This window comes from Musa acuminata, chromosome BXJ2-7 (assembly GCF_036884655.1).
Source record: "Musa acuminata AAA Group cultivar baxijiao chromosome BXJ2-7, Cavendish_Baxijiao_AAA, whole genome shotgun sequence".
Classification (NCBI taxonomy): Eukaryota; Viridiplantae; Streptophyta; class Magnoliopsida; order Zingiberales; family Musaceae; genus Musa; species Musa acuminata.
Window position 1 is genome coordinate 4,124,224 of NC_088344.1, and position 23,848 is coordinate 4,148,071.

Genomic DNA, 23,848 nt, shown 5'->3' on the forward strand with positions numbered 1-23,848 from the left:
GAAAAATGCAAGACATTAATTCCTCCATGGCAAGAAATTTGGTAAATAAATAATACAATTAGATCCTCTCCTACTAACTTGAGATTTTAAGGTCAATAAATAACTCTACCAAAATTCGAACTTCAAAATTACAACGGCACATATGGCGAACAGCTGCATGTTTCATGGCACCGCTAAGTTATTACACCCTTCACCCACTCGCACAAGTCTTATGACAAGAATATCCCGAAAAAGAACAAATTGTCTGTCTACATTTGTGTAATCTACAATCCAAATGGGAGCGCTATGGGAAACAACAGACAGATAGATTGAGTTGAGCATTTTACAACCTCTATTGCACTACCTGGGGAAGACTTGGTAGCAATGAAATAGGTGAGACAGTGCTTGAATTTTTTTTTCTGTACTACCTGCACAAAGACACATAAGAAGGCCAAAAGATCAGCCCTTAAAATGAGTAGAATCAGCTCAGCTTCAGTCCATTATGTGTCCCGGAATATGGGCTGTGCTGCCCACTTGAGGTACAGGTTGATCTTTCCAGATTTAGCCCCTTCTAACGGAAAACTGTCTCTCACTTCCCCTTCCATTATGACTCTCGTCAGCGTCATGATGCATCGACCCATATAGTCCTATGATCATGAATAAGATTGTTAACACATTAAATTTCTACTAACAAACATGAAAAATATGATATATGACTATGATGTGATGAATTCATCATTTGTTCCTCATGCAGATGCATAATCGTAAGTACAATACCTTTCCAAATGTGTCGTGATCATAAACTTCCAACATAAGCATATCATGTAAACCATCTTCGACGACAAAATCAAAAGTCTGATTCCAGGTTGGATTCAAGCTTTCATTTACCACCTGTAAAGAATTATGTCACATCAAATGTTTAAAACAAATACGAGGTCTTTAATTTCCAAGAGTGCTAGGAAGTTACCCTCGTTTTGTTCTTTGTTTCTGCTTTTTTCATACGGACCACAACAAATGGATCTGCCTTTCCCATTAAATCCATTGCAGGCAAGTCTTCAGCTGAAATTACTGTCACAGAAAGGACTCCTCTCACTATGACCTCCTTTTTCCTTTGAGTTGCTGTCCGGTCTAAGTTAGCAGTATCAGTTCCATTTGTGCTACCTTTGAGAGCCTTCTCCAAGGAAGTCATAGAGAACTTCTGAACAGCAAAAGGATTTGAAAAGTCATTCTCCGTCCCAAAAGGACAAAATAGAAGCTCCACGTGAACCTGATGCAACAAAGCAAAGATATAGTTCAACGTGCTGTGATGTCTAAATGACTACAAACATCAGGAATAATTCAGAAAATTGCATATCAGGCAGACATCAAGGACTACCAGCAGCTACAGTAAGCAAGTATTTCCTACTGATATGATCAGCACTAAATCACACCATGCCAATCCATATTTGGCTCATTCTATGAAGTATGAACTCTGACAACTCTAAGATGATCTAGATAATTGACTAGTATTCTGATCCCGACTTTGCAACATTCATTGACAGGATGGTGTTATATTATTACTTTAGAGTCAAGGGATTTGGTGCTATGACATCAAGGGGTAGGGAGAGAGAGAGAGAGAGAGAGAGAGAGCTAATGAGCAAAAGCCAATTTTATTTCCCAAAATATCCTCACATCATCAGCCAATAGATCATGCATCATTAAACTAGCACTATTCAGTTAGTAGATACCAAGTATAACAATATGTTTTGACATGCTGTCACGGACAAAGTTATAAACGGGGTGTTTGATGTATTAATCATGTATGTCCCCGTCTTTCGGTTTTGTTCATACTTTGCACAACATATAGAGAGCTGACAGTAGACTTAGCAGCCCCATTTTGGTGGGCTTTGGTGGCTGCTTTAAGCTTGTAAACAAAGATTGTGTCAATTCAGCACTTATGGGGATTTTGGTATGTAGTGAACCATTTTGGACCCTTTGTTGTGCGACCGTTCAGAGCTATCGAAGTCTATATTTGTAATTTGTATTGGCTATAGGGTGTTTACTGAAATGGTTGCTTGTGGATCCCGACTGAAACGCTTTCTCTAATCCGTTTTCTCTTTTGTAAGTCTTAAGGGACCATAGAAGATTTCGGAAAGGTTGATCTTTGCGGATGGACACGCAAGAGTGCAGCACGACTTCGGCAAAACCAGCTAAGTTCGTGACATTTGGTATCAAAGCGGAACAAGCACACTTGGAAACACTTCGGCATACAAACTTGGGGGACCTAGTGGGGCTGCGTTGAGGGCAGCCAGCACGTACAACCGTTTGGGGGAAACAGACATTGAGATGTGGGGAAATGAGTCGCTTAGAGGAGCAGGTATCCGAGATTGGCATTCAGAGGAATGGCCAACCCTTCGCGCAAGAGGCACCACGAGGACAAGCAAGTTGGAAAGAATGTGTAGCACACCAAGGTTGAGATGGTTGAGTTTAAGCTACGGCTAGACGTTGACAATCAGACTTGACGGTACTCAAGGCAAGCGGGGCAATTAGTAAAGGATGAGACCGTGCAAAGTGAGATGGGTTGCTCAGCGACCGAAAGAGTTATACAAAGCTCACAAAGGTGAGGGGAATTACTGACTCAAAGAATTCGATACTCATGCAAGGGCTTGTATGTGGACGATGGAATGTTCGTGACCATCCCAAGACGACCAAAACTCGACACCATAGAGCATTGAAACTTTCTCTTCGACATAAGAAGGATACATCCGTTAGAGGCTGAAGTGTGCAGTAAGTTCAGTGTATTGCTAGTCTTAAGGGGTGCAATGGGGGTTGTATCAGTGAAGAGTCTAAATCTAACAAGTGCGTTTGCAGGGGCAGCACAATTCGTAGTTTGTTCACCAAAGCGTAATAGTCCAAGGGGATGGTGGTCTCTGAAGCTTCCAGAGGGAAGGATGCGAAGAAAAAAGTTACTCCAACTGGACAAATATCCAAGACAGATAAGTCTTAATTCTCCAGAGGGAGAATCATATGCAACAGACCGCACATGTTGAGGAGTACATCAAGACAATAACTCCACAAAGCTCAATAGACCGAGCGAGTGGCGAGGAGTCATAGCATGATCTCACATAAGGTAATGCATTGCGAGATCAAGTGGGGGAGCGACCTAAGACAATACTAAATGAAGGCACACTTGGAGCCTATATAGAAATCGGACTTAACGGAGGGCTGACCCATGGAATGGTGGACGCGAGGGCCACCATTAACTCAATGCAAATCGAGCGGATCAACTTGGGTATAACTTGGTGAAGTACCCAAGCCGCATGAAGGGAGTCGGCATAGAAGATGGAACATAGAACGGAGGCACGAAGTTTTCCTTGAACAGAGGTCAAGAGCATAAACTCTTGTAGAGGCAAAAGCGGGGTCATGTCGTTCCATAGGTCCCTAATTCTGATGGAGCAGACTCATCCTGAATGGTGCCAAAGAAGAAGGGAGCTTCGAAGTATGTGCACCTTATCTCGAAGAAGCATTTGATGGAGGAACTAAGGTGACTCAACTTGCGAAGACGAAGTTGGGTCAGAAGGTCTTAGCACAGGGCAAGAGGATGCGGAGCCGGGTACTCTTAAAAAATATGTTGTTATGCTGCCATTCGAGTTGCCATAAAGGAAACTGTGCTCAGCGAAGATTGTGCTGGTGGGGGCAGAGACCTAGGATCCAAATAATGGTGCACCAATTTCAGCGAAGTCGATGGACTTCAGGAGCTGCTAGGCGATGGGCTGTCCTAGAGCTATGCTTCGTCTGGGTGTGACATGAGAGCGAGTGGACGAAAGTCGATTGCCAAAGGAGTGAACACAATCGAAGGTGATAAAGGCCCTGCAATGTGTTGGTAGAGTCTACACACGGAGAGATCGTAGCCCGAGTTCATCCCACAATGATCAGAATACAAGGGAGATGTCACCAAGTGGCAACATCAGGCAACGGATCATGGTGGAAAAGTTACAGGCAATGCGACACACATGAGACAAGTCCTACGAGAGACTGGATCATACGGAGGTATGATCGGGAGCTACTGGAAGCTCCACTTCGGTGAACAACACAATGACAAGAAGGGCTATGGATTCAAGGAGTGAATGTTATGGTACCGTAAAGGCGAGTCTTCGATGCGTGCATTGAATGAAAGCTTTGATCATCAGTATATGGGGGTTGTATACCACCAAGAGGGAATTCCGAATGCAAATACCAGTGAGTCCCATAGGGGGACTTGATCATGCAAAGGTATGATCGGAGTGGTTCGAGAGTTGGACTACTCCAGAGCTCATATTCACTAAAGGTAGCCCGGCAAGTCAGAGGATAAGGCCGAGTAAGCGAACGTTGCTACTAAGAAAACTAAGGAGAACATAATCGGCACGAGCCCAGCAACATGATGGCGGAGGCCATGTATAGGAGTTGCAATATGTCTTTCCATCGATTAAAGGGAACTACTCAGAGAACACAAAGGTGTTAAAGCATGTGGTCAAAAGGGGTGAGGAAGCGACGACGAGTCCAGAGAGAGTTAGCTACCCAAAACCAAGCATCGGTTAGAATGAAGGTGGACTCGGAGGAGTGTCACAGTGTCGCAAAGGCAGATCTACTAATCGCGAAGAAAGGGACGCAGATGCGAGACAACGGATAGGATGCCATGGGCATGGCAGCGCCATAGTACCGTAGAGGCAGGACTTCCATCGAGTCATCGATCCCTTGATCTCATTGAGGGAGCACTTGGTCATGAAAGCGGCCAAGTAGGTGGAGAATGTAAAGGCAAACTCCAAGTATCGAGACAAGGCTGAAGGGCAGAGGCCAAGGAACTTCATAAGAGTGGTGTCAACAAACTTCTCATCAAGATAATCGAAAGTGGAGGACTTCGGGTCGATGCAAGAGTACTCGATCAAGGAACGAATTAGGCAGTACGCGGTGTTGTACCTTTGCTACTCAGAGGAGTATGCGACAGAGATGATGGAAAAGATGAGACAATCTCAGAGGCGACCAATACTATTAGAGACTTGCTCCAAGTTGGGGTGAAAACTTCTTGCATTCCAGAAGTTTGATGGCATTGAGAAGGTGAATCATAGTAGCTAACTTAACGAAAGGAGTGCAAACACTTCGGGTGCTTCAAATATACGAGCACAGAGCAAGCGAAAGCTAGTAACCAACTCGATGCATTGTCACGGACAAACTTCTAAACAGGATGTTTGATGTAATGCTTATGAATGTCCGTGTCTTTTGGTATGTTCATGCTTTGTACAGCATGTAGAGGGACGACCGAAGGCTTAATAGTCTCATTTTAGTTAGGTTGGTGGTCGCTTTAGGCTTGTAAATAAAGGTTGTGTCATGTGGACATGTATGAGAGATTCTCGGTCTGTAATGAACCATTTTGACCCTTTGTTGTGCAACTGTTCATAGCTTGTAAAGTATGTTTATAATTTGCATTGTTTATGAAGTGTTTCCTGGAATGTTTGCTTGTGGATCCCGAGTGAGGCGTTTTCTCTAACCCGTTTTCTCTTTTATGGGTCCTAAGGGACCATGGGAGGCTTCGGGGAGGCTGACCTTTGCGGACGGACACGCAAGAGTGCCGCATGACTTAGGCAAAACCAGCTAAGTCTGTGACAGCATGGAGTACAACCATCGTGGAGGCACGCGAAATCAAGTAACCCTTGCCTTCTCAACTCTTAAGAGAATGGGCGAAACCGAGTACCCCAATTCTCCTATTTATCCAGTAGAAAAACTATGCACAAGTTTGAAGACCCTTCGAAGAAATATAATAGAAGACATTAGTTGTCAAATCCTCACTAATGGTGATCGGTGCTACTGAGAGTAGATTGTTCGCTTCATTTCCTAATAGAATGTTAATCAAAAACGAAAGTGATGCGAACCTACCTAGAAGTGACAACTAAGTCGAAGAAGAATCGACTGGCAAATTTTGCAAAGGACCCGCAAACTTTACAAGGCGATACTCGTTAAAGCTCCAACAAACATCCACCCAGTTCAAGCGGCATAAGGCGTTTGACAGACTGGCACATACCAAGGATGGTCTTTTCCTTCATCTGAAGGATCCGCAGGAACCAATAGGGATCAGCACAACTCAAGCGACCCCACACCAAAGTCAGAGTCATTAGCGAGTTGAAGCAGCATAGCGAATCAAAGTACAACTACTCAATAACAGCGGCGGAGAGTAGTTGGGAGCCAAGAGGCACGTTGCAGTTGTAGCAGAAGATTGAAGACTTAGCAAAGACGAGGAGATGCAACATTTGTAAAGGCCTTGACGAGGACGTCGAAGGAATAAGTGGAGGAGAATGTCATGGACAAAGTTGTAAACGGGGTGTTTGATGTAATGCTCGTGTATGCCCGTGTTTTTCGATTTTGTTCATGCTTTACACAACATATAGAGGGAGAACAATAAGCTTAGCAGCCCCATTGGCTTTGGTAGTCGCTTTAAGCTTGTAAACGAAGGTTGTGTCATATGGGCACTTGTGGGGATTTCGATCTGCAGTGGACCATTTTGTACCTTTTGTTGTGCGACCGTTCAGAGCTTGTAAGGCATATATTTGTAATTTGCATTGGCTATAAAGTATTTACTAAAATGATTGCTTGTGGATCTCGAGTGAAACGCTTTCTCTAAGTTGTTTTCTCTTTTGTAGGTCCTAAGGGACCATAAGAGGTTTCGGGAAAGTTGACCTTTGTGGACGGACACGTAATGGTGCCACATGACTTAAGCAAAACCAGTTAAGTTCGTGACAATGCATTGGCATTTTTTAAGTTTTTACATGTGTACGCAAAAAGCAAATGACAAAGTATGTGATGTTTTATTTTGGTTTAAAAAATTAAGGTGGTCATCATATTAGAGTTGCATTAGCCTGCATTAACATTTTTCAAGCACAAGTTGTGCATTCACACACAGCATAAGAAAAGCAGGTGAGAAAGTATAAATTTCTTTTTATGGATTTCTAAAATACATAAGATATGTATTTCTAAAATAAGAAAAGCGAGTGACAAAGTATTTTTGTTATTTCTAAAATAGGAATAGATATCTGTCTTCCTTTTACTCTTACTTGACTAATTCAGGGGCATGTACTCCGCTCCCCTTGCATCTTTCCAAAAACATTATAAGGGTTTCATTTAATTAATTGGAGTTGTTCGTTGGCATAGTGTCTCCGATATGAACTTTCTTGTATCAAAGTTGGTTAGTTATTATTGCATGGACTTAAATTGCAACCAAAAAGGCCAAAAGGGTTATGGGAGAGCCCTTCTCTGTCTAAATCTATCAAGGCTAAGTTGTAAAAGCACATAAGACAAACAAAGAAGGGACAATCACTAGTCAGCAATAGAAAAGGTTGTATTTTATAATCTGTGAGCTAACCTGACCACGATCTTTCTTGTCTCTCTGAATTTCCAAATCTTTGACAAGTTTCAACCAAACATCTTTCACTTTTCCGGGCTGAAGGTCCTTTAAACTTACATGAGCACAACCAATAAGTTCAGATGGCTGTAACCCTTCATCATCATATACCTTTATTGTCAAATTCTGAGTAGATGCATCCTCAACTACAAACTCGAAATGTTCATTCCAGATAGGGTTTAAATCATTATTCTGCAAGGAATATAAAGTCAAATCCAGAAAGAAGACAATAAAAGGTAAAAAACCTGCATCTATGCTTACAATAGTTTTGCTGGTCTTCATTCTGTCACGTAAAGGGCGTATATATAACACAGCGTAGGGATCAGACTTCCCTATTATGTCCTTATTTGTCAAGTCTCTAGCTTGCACAAGCTTTACTTCCAATATACCAACAGGTTTCAGTTCCAGGTCACTACGTAACAAGATGAAAGTCATTGATGTTGTAATACAAATGAAGTCGTACTTTTTCATGAAAAGAGCAAGAATATAGCATACCTGTAATCTCCAGGCACAATAGGAACAACTTTCCGTACTGGCCATGTTATTGAATCTTCGATAGCATCACGAATCGTTCCCTGAACAATGACAAAGTTCTTTAATCAGTAAAAATGTCTATGTAATTACAAACCCTTTTTTTTCTATTCTTTATTATGCTTCTCTCTCATAAAAGACATGATGTGGTAGACTGGAGATTTGTAAACCTCGATTGCATCTGAAATTCCAGGAAGAGATGATATGTCACCACCAACAATTTTAAGTGTAAAGTCCAGTTTTTTCTACAACAAAAACCAATGATAAGGAACACACCAAAAACTAATAACAAGGAAAATCGTGAGTTGTTAAAATTAAAATTGTACCTTCTCTCTCAAAGAATAAGAAACAGCTCCAAAACATGGAAACTCGTCCACTAGCGGTTTAAAAATCAAACGGAATACCCCTGTAAAGCCAATGTTTTTCACCTAGTTTAAAACAATCAATAGAATTGTTGTCAGTTTAAGGTTATGTAACAATTAAAAGCTCCATGTAACTTTTTTTTCAATTTTATCAATTCAAATTCTTGGAACAGTCAAACAAGGGAGAGAAGTTCCTTTTGGATGCTTGCAATTTAAGAGCAATAACAATTCCAGACATATTTATTGATTGAAGTGTTTGATTATAATCTTATGCATCAGCACATTAACAATGGAATTTGTTGCAACTTAGCTCTCTAATTTGTATTTGCATATGTGACTAAACTGCCTATCTGTGGAATCGTAGGCCAGTTGCAACACAGAACCAACCTTCCTGATATCTTCTTAACCATCATCATCCTCCGGCCACTCTTTCTGACCATACCTACAACTATAAATAACCTTTTACAATATATGGACCCTTCTGCAGCTCCTCCCAATGCCCACCAAACAATAATTTACAGGTGCATACACAAGAAACCAGATAAGTATGCCTACAAATTTCAATAGTTCAACCAAAAAGTTCAAATACATTCCAAAATGAAGCAACTTATTACGATGCAATCTTAACTACAAGTATTTCTAATCTAGGGCAACCAAAATAGCCCTGAAATTTATATTAGCTCAGCACCTTCTGCAGGCACAAGATGAATGCCATAGTGTACAATTTCTAGTCTATCTTAGGAACATCATTCCAAGATGAAGGAGCTGATGTTGATGTCTTATTTTAGATAATTCTTATTATATTACAGTTTTTATGAATATTACTCATTTTCAAGGCTTTGAGAAGTGAAAAAAGCACCAACAGTCAACAATGTCCAAGTTTCAAACAAGATAATTCAAACCCATCATTAAAATTAATCAACTTACATATTGGTGCCATGTTTACTGATAGCTGAGCAACATGTACTCCATGTTCCCTGACATGAGTTTCAGTAAGACATGGGAGTTGCTCATGCATACTTTGCCGCACATTGTTTTTCTATACCAGTGAAAGCTAGCATGCATAACAAAAGTGCCAAGACTACCAAGGTATTGACTATGCCAGCACAAAAGACGCTCAGCATATGCCCTAAAACTCGATGCATGTTGTTAGCATTCACATGAAACTGGCAGAAATTAAATCACTAGCACTAGGATAGACAATGAACCAGCAAGAGTAGGCAAAAGATGGAATCCAATCAGCCCTAAGCTTGCATTTGCATGTCACATGGCATGTCAATCCCATGGTGTATCCATATCTTGCCGAATATAACAAAGTCATACATAGTATCTAACACCTCAAGAACATAAATTCATGGCAAGAACAGAAATGTTGTATAATCTTCATCAAAATAAGCCTTGCCCGTTTGATTCCATTTAATCTTGAAACATATAAAAATGACAATATCATTTAAAATTTAAGTTTCCTTGACCACAAAAATGAAACATGCAAGCAAAAAAATGGGTTAAGCAGCAAAAAGAAAAAGGAAACAAAAATTGGCTATCTGAAGTGTATCAGCATAGGGTGAAATATCAATGCAGAACTTAATCCAACAAGAGAATAACCCATCCAGACATTGTCTGGAATATCAAATTCATTTACTCAAAAAAATTATCATGAATGTGTTCACTTTTTCCTATCAAACAAGCTCAGTGTAGACAATGGTTCAGCATCGAGAGTCTCCATTGAGGATTTTATAAAACTCTACGATCAACTTTCAACTTGACATCACTTAAAAGTATCAATTATAAGTTACTGAGCTTACCGGCTGATACCAGTATCCTTTTTTATTTATGACAGCTGCCATAGCTATCAACTTCCCTTTTCTCACTCCTCTCTCCCCCTCCGACTCTCCATGTCTGTCTCTCTTTCCCTGCTTCGCCTCCTCCCCCTCCTCCCTGTCTATGCCTCGTTACTGCCACTTTGCAGCCTTCTCCTCCCCACGGCATTGCTGACACCGCTTCCTCCTACCAATGTGTGTCTCCATATCTTCCTCATCTTCCTCCTCCTCTCCTCTGCCACCTGCATCTCCTACTCTTTCACTAGACAGACCCATACAGAAGCATACTATGTGTCGGTATGCCCAAACATATCAGGTAGCGTACCAATCCTTCCGCAAAAGGCAAAATGAATAAGTTTTTGATGAAAATTTTAATCCTCGATCAATGACACAACATGTTGGAGCATACTATGAATCAATGACACAACATGTTGGGTGAGAAGTATTAGCTTCATAGGATGAAGAATGGAGCAATGTTTATCCTTCAAGAACAATAATACAGAGAACCAATGAAAAGCAACATCTTGCGCAACAACTATTTGCTCTATTACCTGTATAGGAAGCGAAACACCAAGTCTTGTTCGAATATCAAGGATGATATTTGGATTACCATCCCACTGCAACTCCAACTCCATTGTGATTCCAGAATTATCATCCTCGATTAATGAAACACCTAAAAAACATTACCTTTTTATGACCACTAGTTCCATAAGCTAAAAAAAGAAACTTCATAGCAGGATAGTCAGTTACAAAAATCAACACATTAACTCATACTGTCATTAAGATCGATAGGGAAAAGTGTAACAAGCCATGCATCCCTATATATTCATTCTGGATGAAGTTATGCAATTTACAGTGTTAGAAACCTTTATCATAAAAAATGGAGACTGAAATAATAAAGACTTATTTCAATGATAACAGAGAGCAAATTTAGCTATAATCCATTTGATTTTCTGAGAACAAGAAAAATATGCCTTGTGCAGAATCCAGGTGAATTAAGAATGTATCAGCAACTTGAAAGCACTGAAAAGATTTAAGATGCCTGTTTAACTGTATAATTGGCTGATGAAATATCGGAAAAATTATCAGCAGTTTAGCCTTGGTAGCTTTTTTCTTCTTGAGAGAAAATTTCAAGCCTGCAAGATGGTGGTCTAAGAATGCCAAGCATTATTTCTGCCAAGTTCACAAACAGAATTTTTAACGAAAAGACTGTTTCAGTAAAAACAATTAAGTATGTTGAACAAATAAAACAATTCTAGACAAAAGTATTGCCATCCTAAGCTTGATTAACTACTATGGTTGCTTGGCCTCTCCACCATCCAAAATAAAGGACAAGAAAAGAAGAAAAAAATGTGCAAATGTATGGGGATTATATTACTGTATATCATATGTAAATCATAAAGTTCAACTATGAAGAGTATTGTGATTATTTTAGTTCTTATACAAATATGCCTTTGTGCCAAATCGCACCTGTGAATTGTGGAGCAACAGTACCAAGAGTAAGCTTCGAAAACTTCAGAGAACTTAAGACAGCTGACTTATATTGTTCAAGCACTGGTTCAACAGAAGTTCTTATCAGCTCCGACGCAGCCTGTAGCAATTGATTTGTCAGACTCAAACCAACTTCTCAATGTTACACTAGCAGTTCCAACTGTGTATAGTTTCTCATAGTAGCATAATATATAGAGCTCAAGCTGACAAAGTTTCAAAAGAGGAACGTAAAGCTAAGAAAAAAAAAGAACATAACGAGCACCTCATTGACATAAGGCCAGATCTTGGTCAGTTCAAGGTTGAGCCAGTTCAACTGTAAAGATTACAAAACAGGAATCAGAATATGGAAACAAGGGGAACATATAAAAAAGTTCAGCAAGAAGGAAAAAAGTAACCAAACTTTTGTCGCTGGGAGAAAACCACCCATGAAGGGTAAAATTCAGCCGGCAGCAGTTTCCGTGAATCCTCTACTGTCATTTTTGAGAAAGCTGCCACAGTAGCAGCCTGTAGCAAGAAAATTCACATTCAGCTCATCCCTAAAGACCTCGAAAGGATTACATTCTTACCTTACACCACGCAGTCGAAAATTTGTACAATCAAAAAGCTACTGTTTGATAAAACAATAGGATAATTCACATATAATTTGCATTTCCAAACCCTAGATCTACTAGTATGCTTAAATCATCATATTAGAAATCCATATACAATAATCTTCTGTTCTGTCCTGTTTTAGATCACAGAGATACATGAGTTTACAGTCTACTGTCTCGCTACCGCGAATTGATCCACAATCTCTCTCAACAGACCAAAATACATAATCTCCACGCGTTTCAATTCATTTGGTGAATGCAAAAAATTACCCACACCGTTCCAACCTGGTTCCAGATGAGACAAAGGAAAAGAACGCGTACCAGCTCGCCTCGGCGCTTGGATCGCGCATTCTCCGAGTGGGCGAAGGCCATGACGAGACCGACGCCGATAACGACCCCCAGGAAGAGGCCGACGAAGAACCCCATTGGCGGAGCTCCTGCCGCGGGCTTCCGATCTGGCAACGGGAGTCTACTACGGGTGAGGGAGGGAGGGAGGAGAGGGGAGATCTGGACGTCTCGACTAGGGTTCCTCCTCCATCGATGTGATGGGGCGTGCTTGGTTTGTCGATGCGTGCGGCCTTCTGGTCGACGGTGGGAGTCATACGCTATTCCTACCAAGGATCTGCACGCGTTGTTCCCACTTCGTTGTGCATCCGATTGCCACGTCCGATTTAACGCGCCGAGCGAGGTCCGCGCGTCATCGCGTACGATACCGAGGGGAGACCTGGTCGGCGCGTAACAGTCAGAAACGGACGGGGTGAGATGGTGACGTGTCGGTATGACGGGGACTCGGCCTTGCCGACTGCCACGTCTCGTGACTATCACGTGACTGCGTGTGTGCTGAAGAACTCGCCCACGTCCGTTGCTCGTTCGTGAGAGAGTGGATTTGGTAGAAATAATAATAGTAATAATAATAATAAACATTTTCTATTGCTTTTATTATACTTGTTTTATTGAAATAGTTAATTACGTACGCAAAGCCGACAAGCCACTTGCGGCCGCAACGCCTCGTAATTGATGGCGAATTGGTCCACGATGTGTCACGTTTGTCCTCATTTGGTTTTTCTTCGTTCAAGTACTTGTCGTGGTGGGCTCTCACCGCATCGACGTCGTGCGGCGAGATTACGTGTGAGCTCAACAGTTGTCGCGGTTAACGTTGGCTCGAGTACGAGTCGGCATCAGTGCACATGTAAGGTTGCGAAGTGAGCAGTTACAGATGATTCTGACGGTTATGGACACGTCATGTCTACTCTTTCACCACACAACGGTAGATGATGTTGATTCGACGATCACTGGTTATTACTGTAGTCTGATGACTTTGGTACACGATCTCGTGTATCCTTTTCGATATTTATTGTGATCTCGACTCATCAGTCACTTTAATCTATTAAAAAAAATTATTTTTTGACTTATTATTGTTCCCTTTCTCATTTTACTAAATAATCTACTAACTTAAATATTGAAGAGATATTTATTGGATATATCCTGATGTAATTATTGTGGGGTTATTTGAATTCTTGATCTCAATATCTTAGCCTATGATGAACTTAAAAATAGATTTTGATTACGTCTTAATCCTCTTTGTGACAGACAATCAAAATTTGACTTATTAGATTGGCATAAAAAGAAGAATATTTTAAGGGAATCATATCGAACCATTATAAGAAAATTAAGAAGATTAGCTCCCTCCAATCCAAATATGATCTTTGTAGAATTGATAGAGAATAATATTTTTTTTTAATCCTTGAACCCACAACCTTTAATCGTTTGTTTAGTGAACTTTGACCCCCTAATCAATCAATTTACATCCTACCAACCTTCCACCAATCTAACTTAAAAAGTTTAAATACTAGTAAAGATCATGCAGATAATTATCTCATTCTTGCCCAACTCGCCCAATTGGCCTAACGAGGGGCATGCTTGTATGGACTTGTTGCACCGCATCTTGAACTAAGGAGTGTGAACTATTAAAACGGTTAGAAACACACTACATGACAACGTTACCCACTTAAAGTCAATGATCAACTCTTTGATATGAACTAGTGTCTTTGAGGGCATAAAGTGAGAGATTAAATAATGAAAATAACATGTTATATCTAAATTCAACGTGTAGTCTCTATTCACTCATAGTTTCAAAGAAGAATCAATCACCCAATATTCTTTCTCTCTGTCCTAAAGACTTTTGATGGGAACTTAAACGCGTCTAAGTATGTTACAATTTTCATAGCTCAGATGATCTTATATACAACAATGGACATATTCATCTCCATTCCAACTCCTCTTCAAGGGGCAACACAAAAATGGTACACGTGATTGCCCCCTCATTTTATGAGGTTGTTTGACTAATTAGTCATACGATTTGAGCTCAATTTCATAAGTTATAAGCTCCAAAAAAAAAAACCTATTATTGCTCTTATAGCCATACAATAAGAGGAAGATGAACCCCTAGCTAATTACACCAAAAGGTTCAGTGAGAAAGTAAGGGTAGTGTCAAACCTAAACCTATATATTCTCATCAATGTCTCCATTAGCAACCTTCGCCCCTCTAGCTTCTTTTGATCGATAATTAAAAAGCCACTTATAACATACCTATAATTACTTTAAAAAGTCAACCAATATATTATAATCAAATCTTTAACAATTAGAGAAACAAGGCAAAAGCAAAGAAGCTAGCAACAACCTTTTCGACTAACTTTCAACAATCAATCATAAGGTAAATAACTTTGGGAGGATTATGCTCTACCACGAAGAAAGTTCATTCTCCTATACACTTCCTAAACAGAATTGTTTCTTCAAATTAAAGAAAAGAGACTTCTGTAGGAGCCTTGGCCAATGAAGACCTCATTTGTAAGGAGGAATAAAATAAAATATTATTAAATTTATCAAAATCACAATCATGACATCAAGGACTATTACAATTGAAAATAATAGATTGAAGAGCTTATTAGGAGGGGACATCTTCACCATTATTTTTCATAGGTTCAAGAGACATCCTTACATTTTCAAGGCCGCCCAATTTAATGGTAAGTTGATGTTATAATCAGAGCGCCATCGTTGAGATAAGACAATAATATAGTTCATGTCTTAATGCCTAAAAGATTATGTTATAAGACATTGAGTAAATAGTGACCCGTAATCACCTTCAAGGAAGAAGATCATTAATGCCTTAGTAAAATGGATACTAAACATGACAATAAGTTGGTAGTGTCACTTAAGATCATTAATATTTTAGTAAAATGGATCTTAAATCAACATTGAGAATTCGATATATATCTTATACTTTGATGTCTTTTAAAAGGTCAATATAACCATAAAATATTTAAAACCAACCTCCTTTATGCTTGCTAGCTTCGTAGACGAATTTGTCACCCCTCGATTCTGGAAGCTCCCACAAGCATGAATTTGCCAAGATCATCTATGGTGGACGAAGAGGGACCTTCATGGGCTCAGTTTAGTAGCTTGAAGCCTCGCACGTGAACCTATCCCAATTAATAAGATAGTTCGTAAATAGACAACTAGGTTAGAGGTGGGTGTTGGGTGATCTTTCGTCGCCTCTCTTAACCAATAATTGAGAACCAGGGCCTTCTTTTATCCTCCTCATCTTGCTCTATTAAGAGGACTCTTGAATTGCTAGTCATTTATCATTGGCCCGAACCAAGGCTAACCCTCTTCTTAGCATATAGAGATGCTCAATTTGGTGATCAAATGACACTCATAGTGGCTTATGTGACTACTCGTATTGTTGTCATTGTTCCTATTATGGCTCCCAATATCATTCTCGTTGCTACTTCTTTGTTAATCTTGAGGAGTCATCCAACTTCTTACCTTTTATTGTCATTGGTGTGGAAAAATCTTCTAGCAAAATCCATTTATACGAAAAGAAATGCTAAGAACCAAATTAGTAGTCAAGCCGCTAAAGTACACATTATAATATGCATGATATAAGGCCAGTGTTAAGGTGATGCAAAGACTATAATATTTCTCAACAAATGTTATAGATAGTGTCACAAGTTCAATTCTATTTGAGTAGATATAACCTCCCAAACTTATAAGATCATGACAAATAAATAAATAAAAGGATGAAGGAGAACTGAAACTCTCATCGTGCATAATATAAATAAAAAATAATGATTTAACATATAGCCCCTACCTTCCCATAGTTAAGATCAAACTCAATAGTTAAGATCAAACTCAGAATGAAATAGTTGTATTGAATGCATGAGATATAGTTAAATAAGTGGGTCATAGGCTATTAGACACCACCCTCAATAGAGTAGCCTACCTCATCGTGGGATCTCCAATTTCTTAAGAGTAGGAGGAAGTGAGATTAGCAAAGACCAAAGGAGAGGAGGGGACAAAAACAGATCAAAGCTCATAGAAAATGAAGAGGAAGAATAAGATATATTGGACCTTCGAAGGTGGAGTTTCAGGAGTCCTCTAAGCATTCTCAAGCTTAAATATTTGAAGATCTGACATAAGGTTTACAAGAGTACATGAAATGAATAGAGGAAGAGTATCATTTGTTTATAAGATTGAACGATCCTTAAGCTCCATTGCAATACTCTTTAATTGCATAGCAATATAATTGGATAGGCAACGTTAAAATGTTAGATTTATAAAATTAATTATCAAGATCACGATCTCCTCGAGTCCTTGACGGTTCGTTGGGAGTAGACCTATAGCTCTTTGATTGGACCATAGGGTGCAAATTATCAAATAACTATTGTGAACGATCATAAATCAAACCAAATTAAACATTACACCTAAAAATAATAATGTGAGTGGATTTAAATTATTGTAGTGTTTATTATATAAGAAAGAACCCAAAGCTATGAGACTACGTGCATGAAGAGCTAAAACGATGTGGTCGAATCCAAACATGAAGCATTATTTATTGATGACGTGATTAAATTCGACCATGAAGCATCCCGATTATGATGTGATTGAATTCAACTATAAAGTATTAATCAATAATGGCATGCTCTAATTTGGCTATAAAGCATCACCCTTTCACATATGGGAGGGCAAGTGATTTGAGGAATATGACACGTGTATACGAGGACAAGTGATTTGAGGAATATGACACGTGTGTAACTTGATGACACTTTATGCCCACTTAACTAGCAAGTCAACTTCTTGATTAGCACGTCAATCGAGTTTCAATCGTACGAAGTCAACAATGTGATATGGACAAAAACACTAACTCCACGATGATAACTAAAATCGTAATATCAAAACAAGTCATTACTCTAGAATTATGGCCTAAGGATTCCGTGCACAATCTCACAACTAATAAACTGTCTTGATATTTAGCATGATCTCGAATCAATAATCACTTCAATACACTATAAAATACTCCGATGGTGCATTCCCGAAAAGATCGATTTTTAATTTTTTTTTTATTTTATCAAATCATTTGAATAATTTATTAACGTAAGCATTAAAGGAGTTTTTGTTACGTGCTTCGCCAACGAAGTTGTTACCTAATACATAGATTTTTGATATCTTACAATGTCAAACTAGCAAGTGCACAACCAAAATCTCATGCAAATCAAAGGATGCCTAACGGATATTAGGATCCGTACCCGAACCCGTTAAGCAAACTTTCGGCTGTCGAGGTGTCGGCCACTTGCGAAACGAAACTACGCGAGAACAGAGAAGGAAGCCCCGACGGAGAGAGAGAGAGAGTGAGTTCAGAGGATGCCGGAACTCCCGGAGGTGGAGGTGGCTCGGCGGGCGATCGAGGAGCACTGCGTCGGGAAGAAGATCACCGGATGTTCGGTGGCCGACGATCCGAAGGTCATCGATGGCGTCTCCCGTGCTGACTTTGAGTCCGCCCTAGTCGGTAGGAGCATCGTCGCCGCTCTCCGCAAGGGGAAGAACCTGTGGCTCCGCCTTGACTCCCCGCCCTTTCCCACCTTCCACTTCGGTCGGTACACCCTCCCCAGCTCATTAAAATCCCCGCTTTTTAATTGTCTCAGAAAGTTTCTTGACCCGTCTTCTTGGGTTCTAGGGATGGCAGGTGCGGTCTATATCAAGGGCGTGGCCTTGACCAAGTACAGAAGGTTGTCTTTGTTTCTCATCCAGATGATCTTATACAAATAAGGAATCCGAGCTTTCTGTAGTTCTCAAAGCTACTTTGGTTGTTTTTAGGGCTGCGGTGAACGATACAGATGAATGGCCTTCGAAATACTCGAAGGTGTTTGTCAAAGTACGAGTTTTGTTTCCATGCCCTTTTTCTTCCGTTCGTGCTCCTGTCGCTTGGTTTATGAGTGTCGTGATGACGATTTTGGGAATGCAATTAGCTTCCTATTGCTTAAAATGGAGACATGGTTGCTTGATAACCAGATCGAGTTATTCAATTGAAGTTGCTGAAATGTCTTGTCGTATGTGAAGTAACTACATTATGGAAAGTTATACAAAGAAGCAGATGACAAGAAGATTAAATTGCTTGATGCGGATTAGAGCTCGGATGTTGTACAGTCAAGGATGGTCTGGTTCGAAGTAGTTTAAAAGATAAAAATAACTTAGAGGACTGTAAAGTGAAATGGCACCGGTGGAGTTTGCACATTAAGACCAAAAGGGACCTAATTTATAATAAATTAGGCACAATGTAATTTGCTTGTTAATGCACCAACTCAATGTATCTGATTAGACTTCTATAGAAAAAGAACAATTACTTCCTGTACTTTCTGATTAAATGTTGTTGAACATCATTCCATTAATTATAATAGTCAGGTAAATCATACAAGATCAAAGGCAGCAAGAATTTAGAATCAAAATTTCTGTATAACGGATTTTACTTCCATTATTTATGATAGTCTGAGGCAAATTATAGATTGAAACCAGCAATAATCTATAATCAACATTTCTGGTATAATGGATTTCTCATAGTAGACTAGCTAAATGCTCATCCTCCATTGCATGCAGGGTTTTCATGTCTCAATCTGTAGAGTAGAACCCTAAACAATGTTGAATGGATGTAAGAGGGAGTAAAATCAAACAGTCTGAATATGTCAGATTCATAACTCAACTATTTCTACGCGTTCTCTATATTCACTATGTTTAGAAGATAATATTTTTGCTTGAGATTACAATTTAAGGGTTAGGGACTTACATAAAAATACCAGTAGTCATCCTTGTTCTCCGAGTTAATTTTGCCTTGTCATTGAATATACCTGCAGGAATTTTTGTTCTCTCATTGACACAACATCTTTTTCTTCCTGATTTTACTAACTTTTGTCCATTGAATTTGCAGCTAGATGATGGGCTGGAGTTTTCTTTTACTGATAAGAGGCGTTTTGCCCGAGTTCGCTTGCTTGATGATGTATACTCCAGCATTTCTTGTTCCATGTTGATTGCAGTCATTGCAAACATTGTCCCTGTTCTTACAGGCTTTATTTGATGCAGCCAGAATCTGTACCTCCAATTTCTGAGCTAGGGCCAGATGCCCTGTTAGAGCTTATGCCAGTTGATGACTTTGTGGACTCACTAAGCAAAAAGAAGATTGCAATAAAGACTCTCTTACTTGATCAGGTTAAGAAATATCCTTATCGGAACTACTTCTGTGTGGTAGTTAAACGTTTTAGAATCTGAGAATGCCCTTTGATCTTTTCTCATCACCTAAGAGGTGTGGTATAATACATTGTTTGTGGAATTGATTTGGTTACAAATACTGCATCTAGCTGAAAGACATGTGCTAACTCATACAAAGATCTGTATCGTTATACTTTGGTACATTGCTTTAGCACTCAAGTTTTTCATTTTTTTTGGTGAGTGAAGGTGTTAGACATAATGTGGTTCTGTTTATCTCACTACTCATTTTCATGAGAGCCTCTTTCCTGTTTTGCTGAATTCTTGTAATACAGTTATCCTGATGATGTTGTTAAGCATATCAAAATTCATGACTTATTTATGAGAATCATTCAAGTATGTACTCATTATTTATCAAAACAACTACTGAATATTTATGTGATGGTTAATTAAGTTCAAACAATTAGTTCTGGGCACAAAGGCAAGCAATGATTACTCCTATGTCACAACAATATCAACTGAATTTCTTAGAGGTAGTTTTGTTGGCCTGTCAAGGTAGCTAATGATTAGCTCTAATATAATTTGTTACAAAAAAGTTGGTTAGAATAGATGCTGAGATTGCTAAATGCTGCAAAGTTCCCTTTAATAGCTCGTAGAAGTCCTTAAAAGCATTAGATCTTGGTCTTCCAGAGCACAAGTTGGGATACTTTGGAGTGTTTTATTTGTCTATATCTTTATTTTGTTGCCTTTAACTTTTACACAAGATTTGACTTACTCTATATTTGAAACAATGTGACTGTTAATTCTGTGGACATATTGGTTGGTTTATTTTTCTTTGCATACCTTGAATTTTGGATTCATACCAACTCTCTCAGAATTTTGTTCTCTTGCTGCAGAGTTATATTTCAGGTATCGGTAACTGGATAGTAGATGAGGTGCTTTACCAGGTTATCTGCATTGCCTTCTTGTCTTACATATGCTTTTACATGTCTAGGCAGATTCATTAACCTTTTTCCTAGTTCAACTTGAATAAAACTACAACTTTCTCACACATGACATGCTCTATGTTATTTACCCATTCTTTAATATGCCTTTTCCTTGGGATTATGCTGGCCTGCGTTGTAATGTTATAAGCTTCTATCTTCTGCATATGCTACATAAGCTGTTCCTTCATATAGGTTTTGCTATTTTTCCTGCTTATCATTTTCCAACATAAACTATTCCCATGTATATCTGAATGGACAGACTTTCGTAGACCTTCTGTTGTGGCTTCCAACCTTTTTTTTCTCTTTCTTCTTTACCTTATTTTACGGTAAGAATTGCTTCTTTGAAATTGTTGGAAGATACTCTGTGATTAGTCTGTTCTGGATTACCATCCAGCTTGCTTCTTTCAAATGGAACAAATCATTTGAAGAGGGTCCTTGAGTAGTTGGGCCAGCCACCCAGCTATTTCTGAGCGGAACTATCAAAATTAGATTGAAAACAACCTAAGTAATTATGACCAAGTCAAACCCCAGGCACTTGATTTCTCTTCCATGCATGTTGATTTTGTACGTGTGTTTGCTTCTCATTGATAAAATTGTGCATAGTGTTGCATATTGTTATTTTTTCTACCTATCACAGCCATAGCCCACCCCTGGATAACGACAAACCCTTTTCTATGTAAAGTACCTTTTTCATTTACAACAGTACTGTGTATGTTTCATTTAAAGATGCCTCCTATAAGTGTGACACTCATGGTTTTAACAATGTGTAGGCGAAGCTTCATCCCCTTCAAATTGCTTCAAGCTTGTCAAAAGAGAGTTGCAAGTCATTGCACAGATGCATCAGAGAGGTGAGTAGCATAAACAATCATCTAACTGATAGTTTGGGTATGTGTAAGAAACTTTTGTGATCATTTAACAGTTTTGAGTATGTGAAAGAAACACTTGTGATTCTTGAGACAAAAACTATGGAAGGGAAATCTGTAGATTATTGAACATGCGGTTGAAGATATATTGACACCAGTCATTTTAGAATATAATGATTATTTCATTTCTCAATGGGGAAATGTCTGGGGAAGGTCAAAATAAGATACCTCTTTATGATCATTTTGACACACTAGTCTGTATTTACAGGTAATAGACAAGGCCCTGGAAGTTGGAGCTGATAGTAGTCAGTTCCCCAAAGATTGGATTTTTCATTCTCGTGAAAAGAAATCTGGGAAGGCCTTTGTAAATGGTTTGTTTTCTGACTATAAATTGAATGCATCTACTTCAACTTCAAAGATTGGTTTCTCTAAAGCATTAGGCTTTTATTTCAATTTATTGATATTTGTAGTCATCAAGTATCTGTAATCAGCACTCTCCTGAATTTCAGTTCTTTATTTGGACCACATTGTAACTGTAATCACCTTCCAATTTTTGTTTGAACTTTAGAGTAGATCCGTGCTCACTAAAACCAAGGTTTTTGTTCCATCAAATGGAAGCTATGACAGTTTTCTGATTGCTGTTCAATAAACTAACTGTAGGTCTGATAATATTCATGCTTAGAGAGTGGTTATATATATAGCTTTATTTTGCTTAATTTATTTTGGCTATGTTTGAGAATTGTAATGTAGCTTTAAATTGTCATATTTTGGGCAATGCCAATAGTTTAACAATAGAGGATTTGTTTGCAGTTTATTTAGGTTTTACAAAGATATCGCAAACTTTGTTTTGCCCATTTATTCGCCCAAATTTCCAATAATGAGGATAGCAATATGCTTTCCAAATTTAAAATAGTGTTATAAATTAATGGAATCATGGAGCAATTCACATAGCTAATTAAGCCTTTGGTGTCTCCTACATTGTAAACATGAGTGCAAGTCTTCCCAACTCTCTGAAATTAGTTGCTACCAATGAATTTCTGATGTACTGATGGTAGAATATTGATTGGCATGTTACTCGAATTGTGGCTAGTGGAATTAGACCTCAGGAGATGTGCGATAATGGACTGATTTTGTGAAATGGTGGAGAAGGATTTTCCTTGAGATGCAGGAACTAGGAGATCATGCGGATAATGTTACTGCATGTGATGAAAGAAGAAAAAGAATTTGTCATCTGATTATTTTCATACATCAGTGGCAAATTTAATGACCTATTGGTATCTTCATATCTCATCTTTTTTGGATGCTTGCTCTTCTTATTCCATGCCCCTGTATGGATATCCAGAGAAACAAAGGAATGTAAAACTATAGATTCCTCTTTTTTTGACAGGGAAGAAGATCAATTTCATCACAGTAGGTGGCAGAGTAAGTCCTTGCTACTTAGAAACTCTTCTTATCAATTTATATGTTCGTTTAACTCATCATATCTGTGGGCAGACTTCAGCATACGTTCCGGAGTTGCAGAAGTTAACCGGAAATCAGTCAAAAGAGGCTCCGAAAAAGAAGTCAAGAAAAGCCAGGTCCGATGTGGAAGAATCAGAAAGTGAGGAAGATGATAATAATGGAACTTCCAAGAGAAGCAAGACAACTGAAGGCGTCGAGGGGCAGCAAAAGAAAAAAACCAGTGAGTTCAAGAGCGATAGTATTCCAAGCAAAGGAACGACGCAGAAACAAGTCCAAGCTGCGAGAGGCACATCAAAGAAGCTGTCAGAATCCACTCGAGCCACCACACGACAGAAGAAAGCAAAAATATAGGTGTATGGAGGCTAATTTTGAATCAGCCATCTTTTGCAGGAGCATTTTGGTCTTCCTGTGTGTGCTTATTGTGCTTTAGGATACAGCTTGGTTGATGGCACGGTGACTGGATATCAACCGTATCACTGTCATGCAAAGTTACAATATAGCTGGGAACTGCTGCCATGGCATTTTGCTCCTTGGCCATGGTTGCAGGTGTGTGATGCTCTTGTTTCTGTTTACATGTGCTGCCTGCTGCAGTCATTTGGATTCTCATAGTTCAACTTAACGAGGTGGTGATGCAAAATTTATCCATAATATCTTATATAACACTCGAGGATGACGTTTTTTGTTATAATAGTAAGGTTATTTCTCTACGATCCGAACGATGATGATCATTTAAAGTATGGACATCAATGACGAAGTTGATATCCTTGATAAGCATGGAGATGATAATGATACGTTTTGCAATGGTAGGATAGGAACTTTCAATG

At 39.1% G+C, this 23,848-nt stretch overlaps 2 protein-coding genes across 6 annotated transcripts; one reads left to right on the forward strand and one right to left on the reverse strand.

Annotated features, from left to right (window-relative positions):
- Positions 1-141: 141 nt before the first annotated feature.
- LOC135616728 (synaptotagmin-5-like) lies at positions 142-12,768 on the reverse strand. Of its 2 annotated transcripts, XM_065116235.1 has the most exons (13): positions 12,503-12,761; positions 11,989-12,095; positions 11,854-11,902; positions 11,571-11,691; positions 10,652-10,773; positions 8,245-8,346; positions 8,089-8,163; positions 7,883-7,962; positions 7,649-7,799; positions 7,349-7,579; positions 947-1,246; positions 757-870; positions 142-626 (listed from the first exon to the last, which is right to left on the reverse strand). In XM_065116235.1, the coding sequence occupies exons 1-13, from the start codon at positions 12,605-12,607 to the stop codon at positions 480-482; spliced, it is 1,704 nt and encodes a 567-aa protein (XP_064972307.1). In that variant the 5' UTR covers positions 12,608-12,761; the 3' UTR covers positions 142-479. The 2 variants fall into 2 exon arrangements, with proteins under 2 accessions (XP_064972307.1, XP_064972308.1); XM_065116236.1 differs by lacking the exon at positions 7,349-7,579 and having other exon boundaries at positions 12,503-12,768.
- A 5,047-nt stretch (positions 12,769-17,815) lies between these two features.
- On the forward strand, positions 17,816-23,643 carry LOC135585788 (formamidopyrimidine-DNA glycosylase-like). 4 transcript variants are annotated; one of them, XR_001979131.2, is made up of 11 exons: positions 17,817-18,110; positions 18,195-18,246; positions 18,335-18,392; positions 19,440-19,508; positions 19,592-19,717; positions 20,611-20,661; positions 21,471-21,548; positions 21,832-21,934; positions 22,654-22,837; positions 22,951-22,985; positions 23,058-23,161. XR_001979131.2 is itself a non-coding variant. In XM_065116239.1 (10 exons), the coding sequence occupies exons 1-10, from the start codon at positions 17,882-17,884 to the stop codon at positions 23,373-23,375; spliced, it is 1,107 nt and encodes a 368-aa protein (XP_064972311.1). In that variant the 5' UTR covers positions 17,816-17,881; the 3' UTR covers positions 23,376-23,643. The 4 variants fall into 4 exon arrangements, 2 of the variants coding, with proteins under 2 accessions (XP_064972311.1, XP_064972309.1); XM_065116239.1 differs by lacking the exon at positions 22,654-22,837 and having other exon boundaries at positions 17,816-18,110; positions 18,335-18,380; positions 23,058-23,643; XR_010488454.1 differs by having other exon boundaries at positions 21,832-22,837.
- Positions 23,644-23,848: the final 205 nt, after the last annotated feature.

Bases quoted from the DNA above. Each gene is read 5' to 3' on its own strand.
- LOC135616728 (XM_065116235.1), bottom strand. From the start codon at position 12,607: ATGGGGTTCTTCGTCGGCCTCTTCCTGGGGGTCGTTATCGGCGTCGGT. The intron at 11,903-11,988 runs TGGTTACTTTTT...ATCTTTACAGTT, and splicing joins TTCTCCCAGCGACAAAAGTT to GAACTGGCTCAACCTTGAAC. The intron at 8,347-10,651 runs GTAATAGAGCAA...GTTTTAAACTAG, and splicing joins GTGTTTCGCTTCCTATACAG to GTGAAAAACATTGGCTTTAC.
- LOC135585788 (XM_065116237.1), top strand. From the start codon at position 17,882: ATGCCGGAACTCCCGGAGGTGGAGGTGGCTCGGCGGGCGATCGAGGAG. The intron at 21,549-21,831 runs GTGAGTAGCATA...CTGTATTTACAG, and splicing joins TGCACAGATGCATCAGAGAG to GTAATAGACAAGGCCCTGGA. The intron at 22,986-23,057 runs GTAAGTCCTTGC...ATCTGTGGGCAG, and splicing joins TCATCACAGTAGGTGGCAGA to ACTTCAGCATACGTTCCGGA.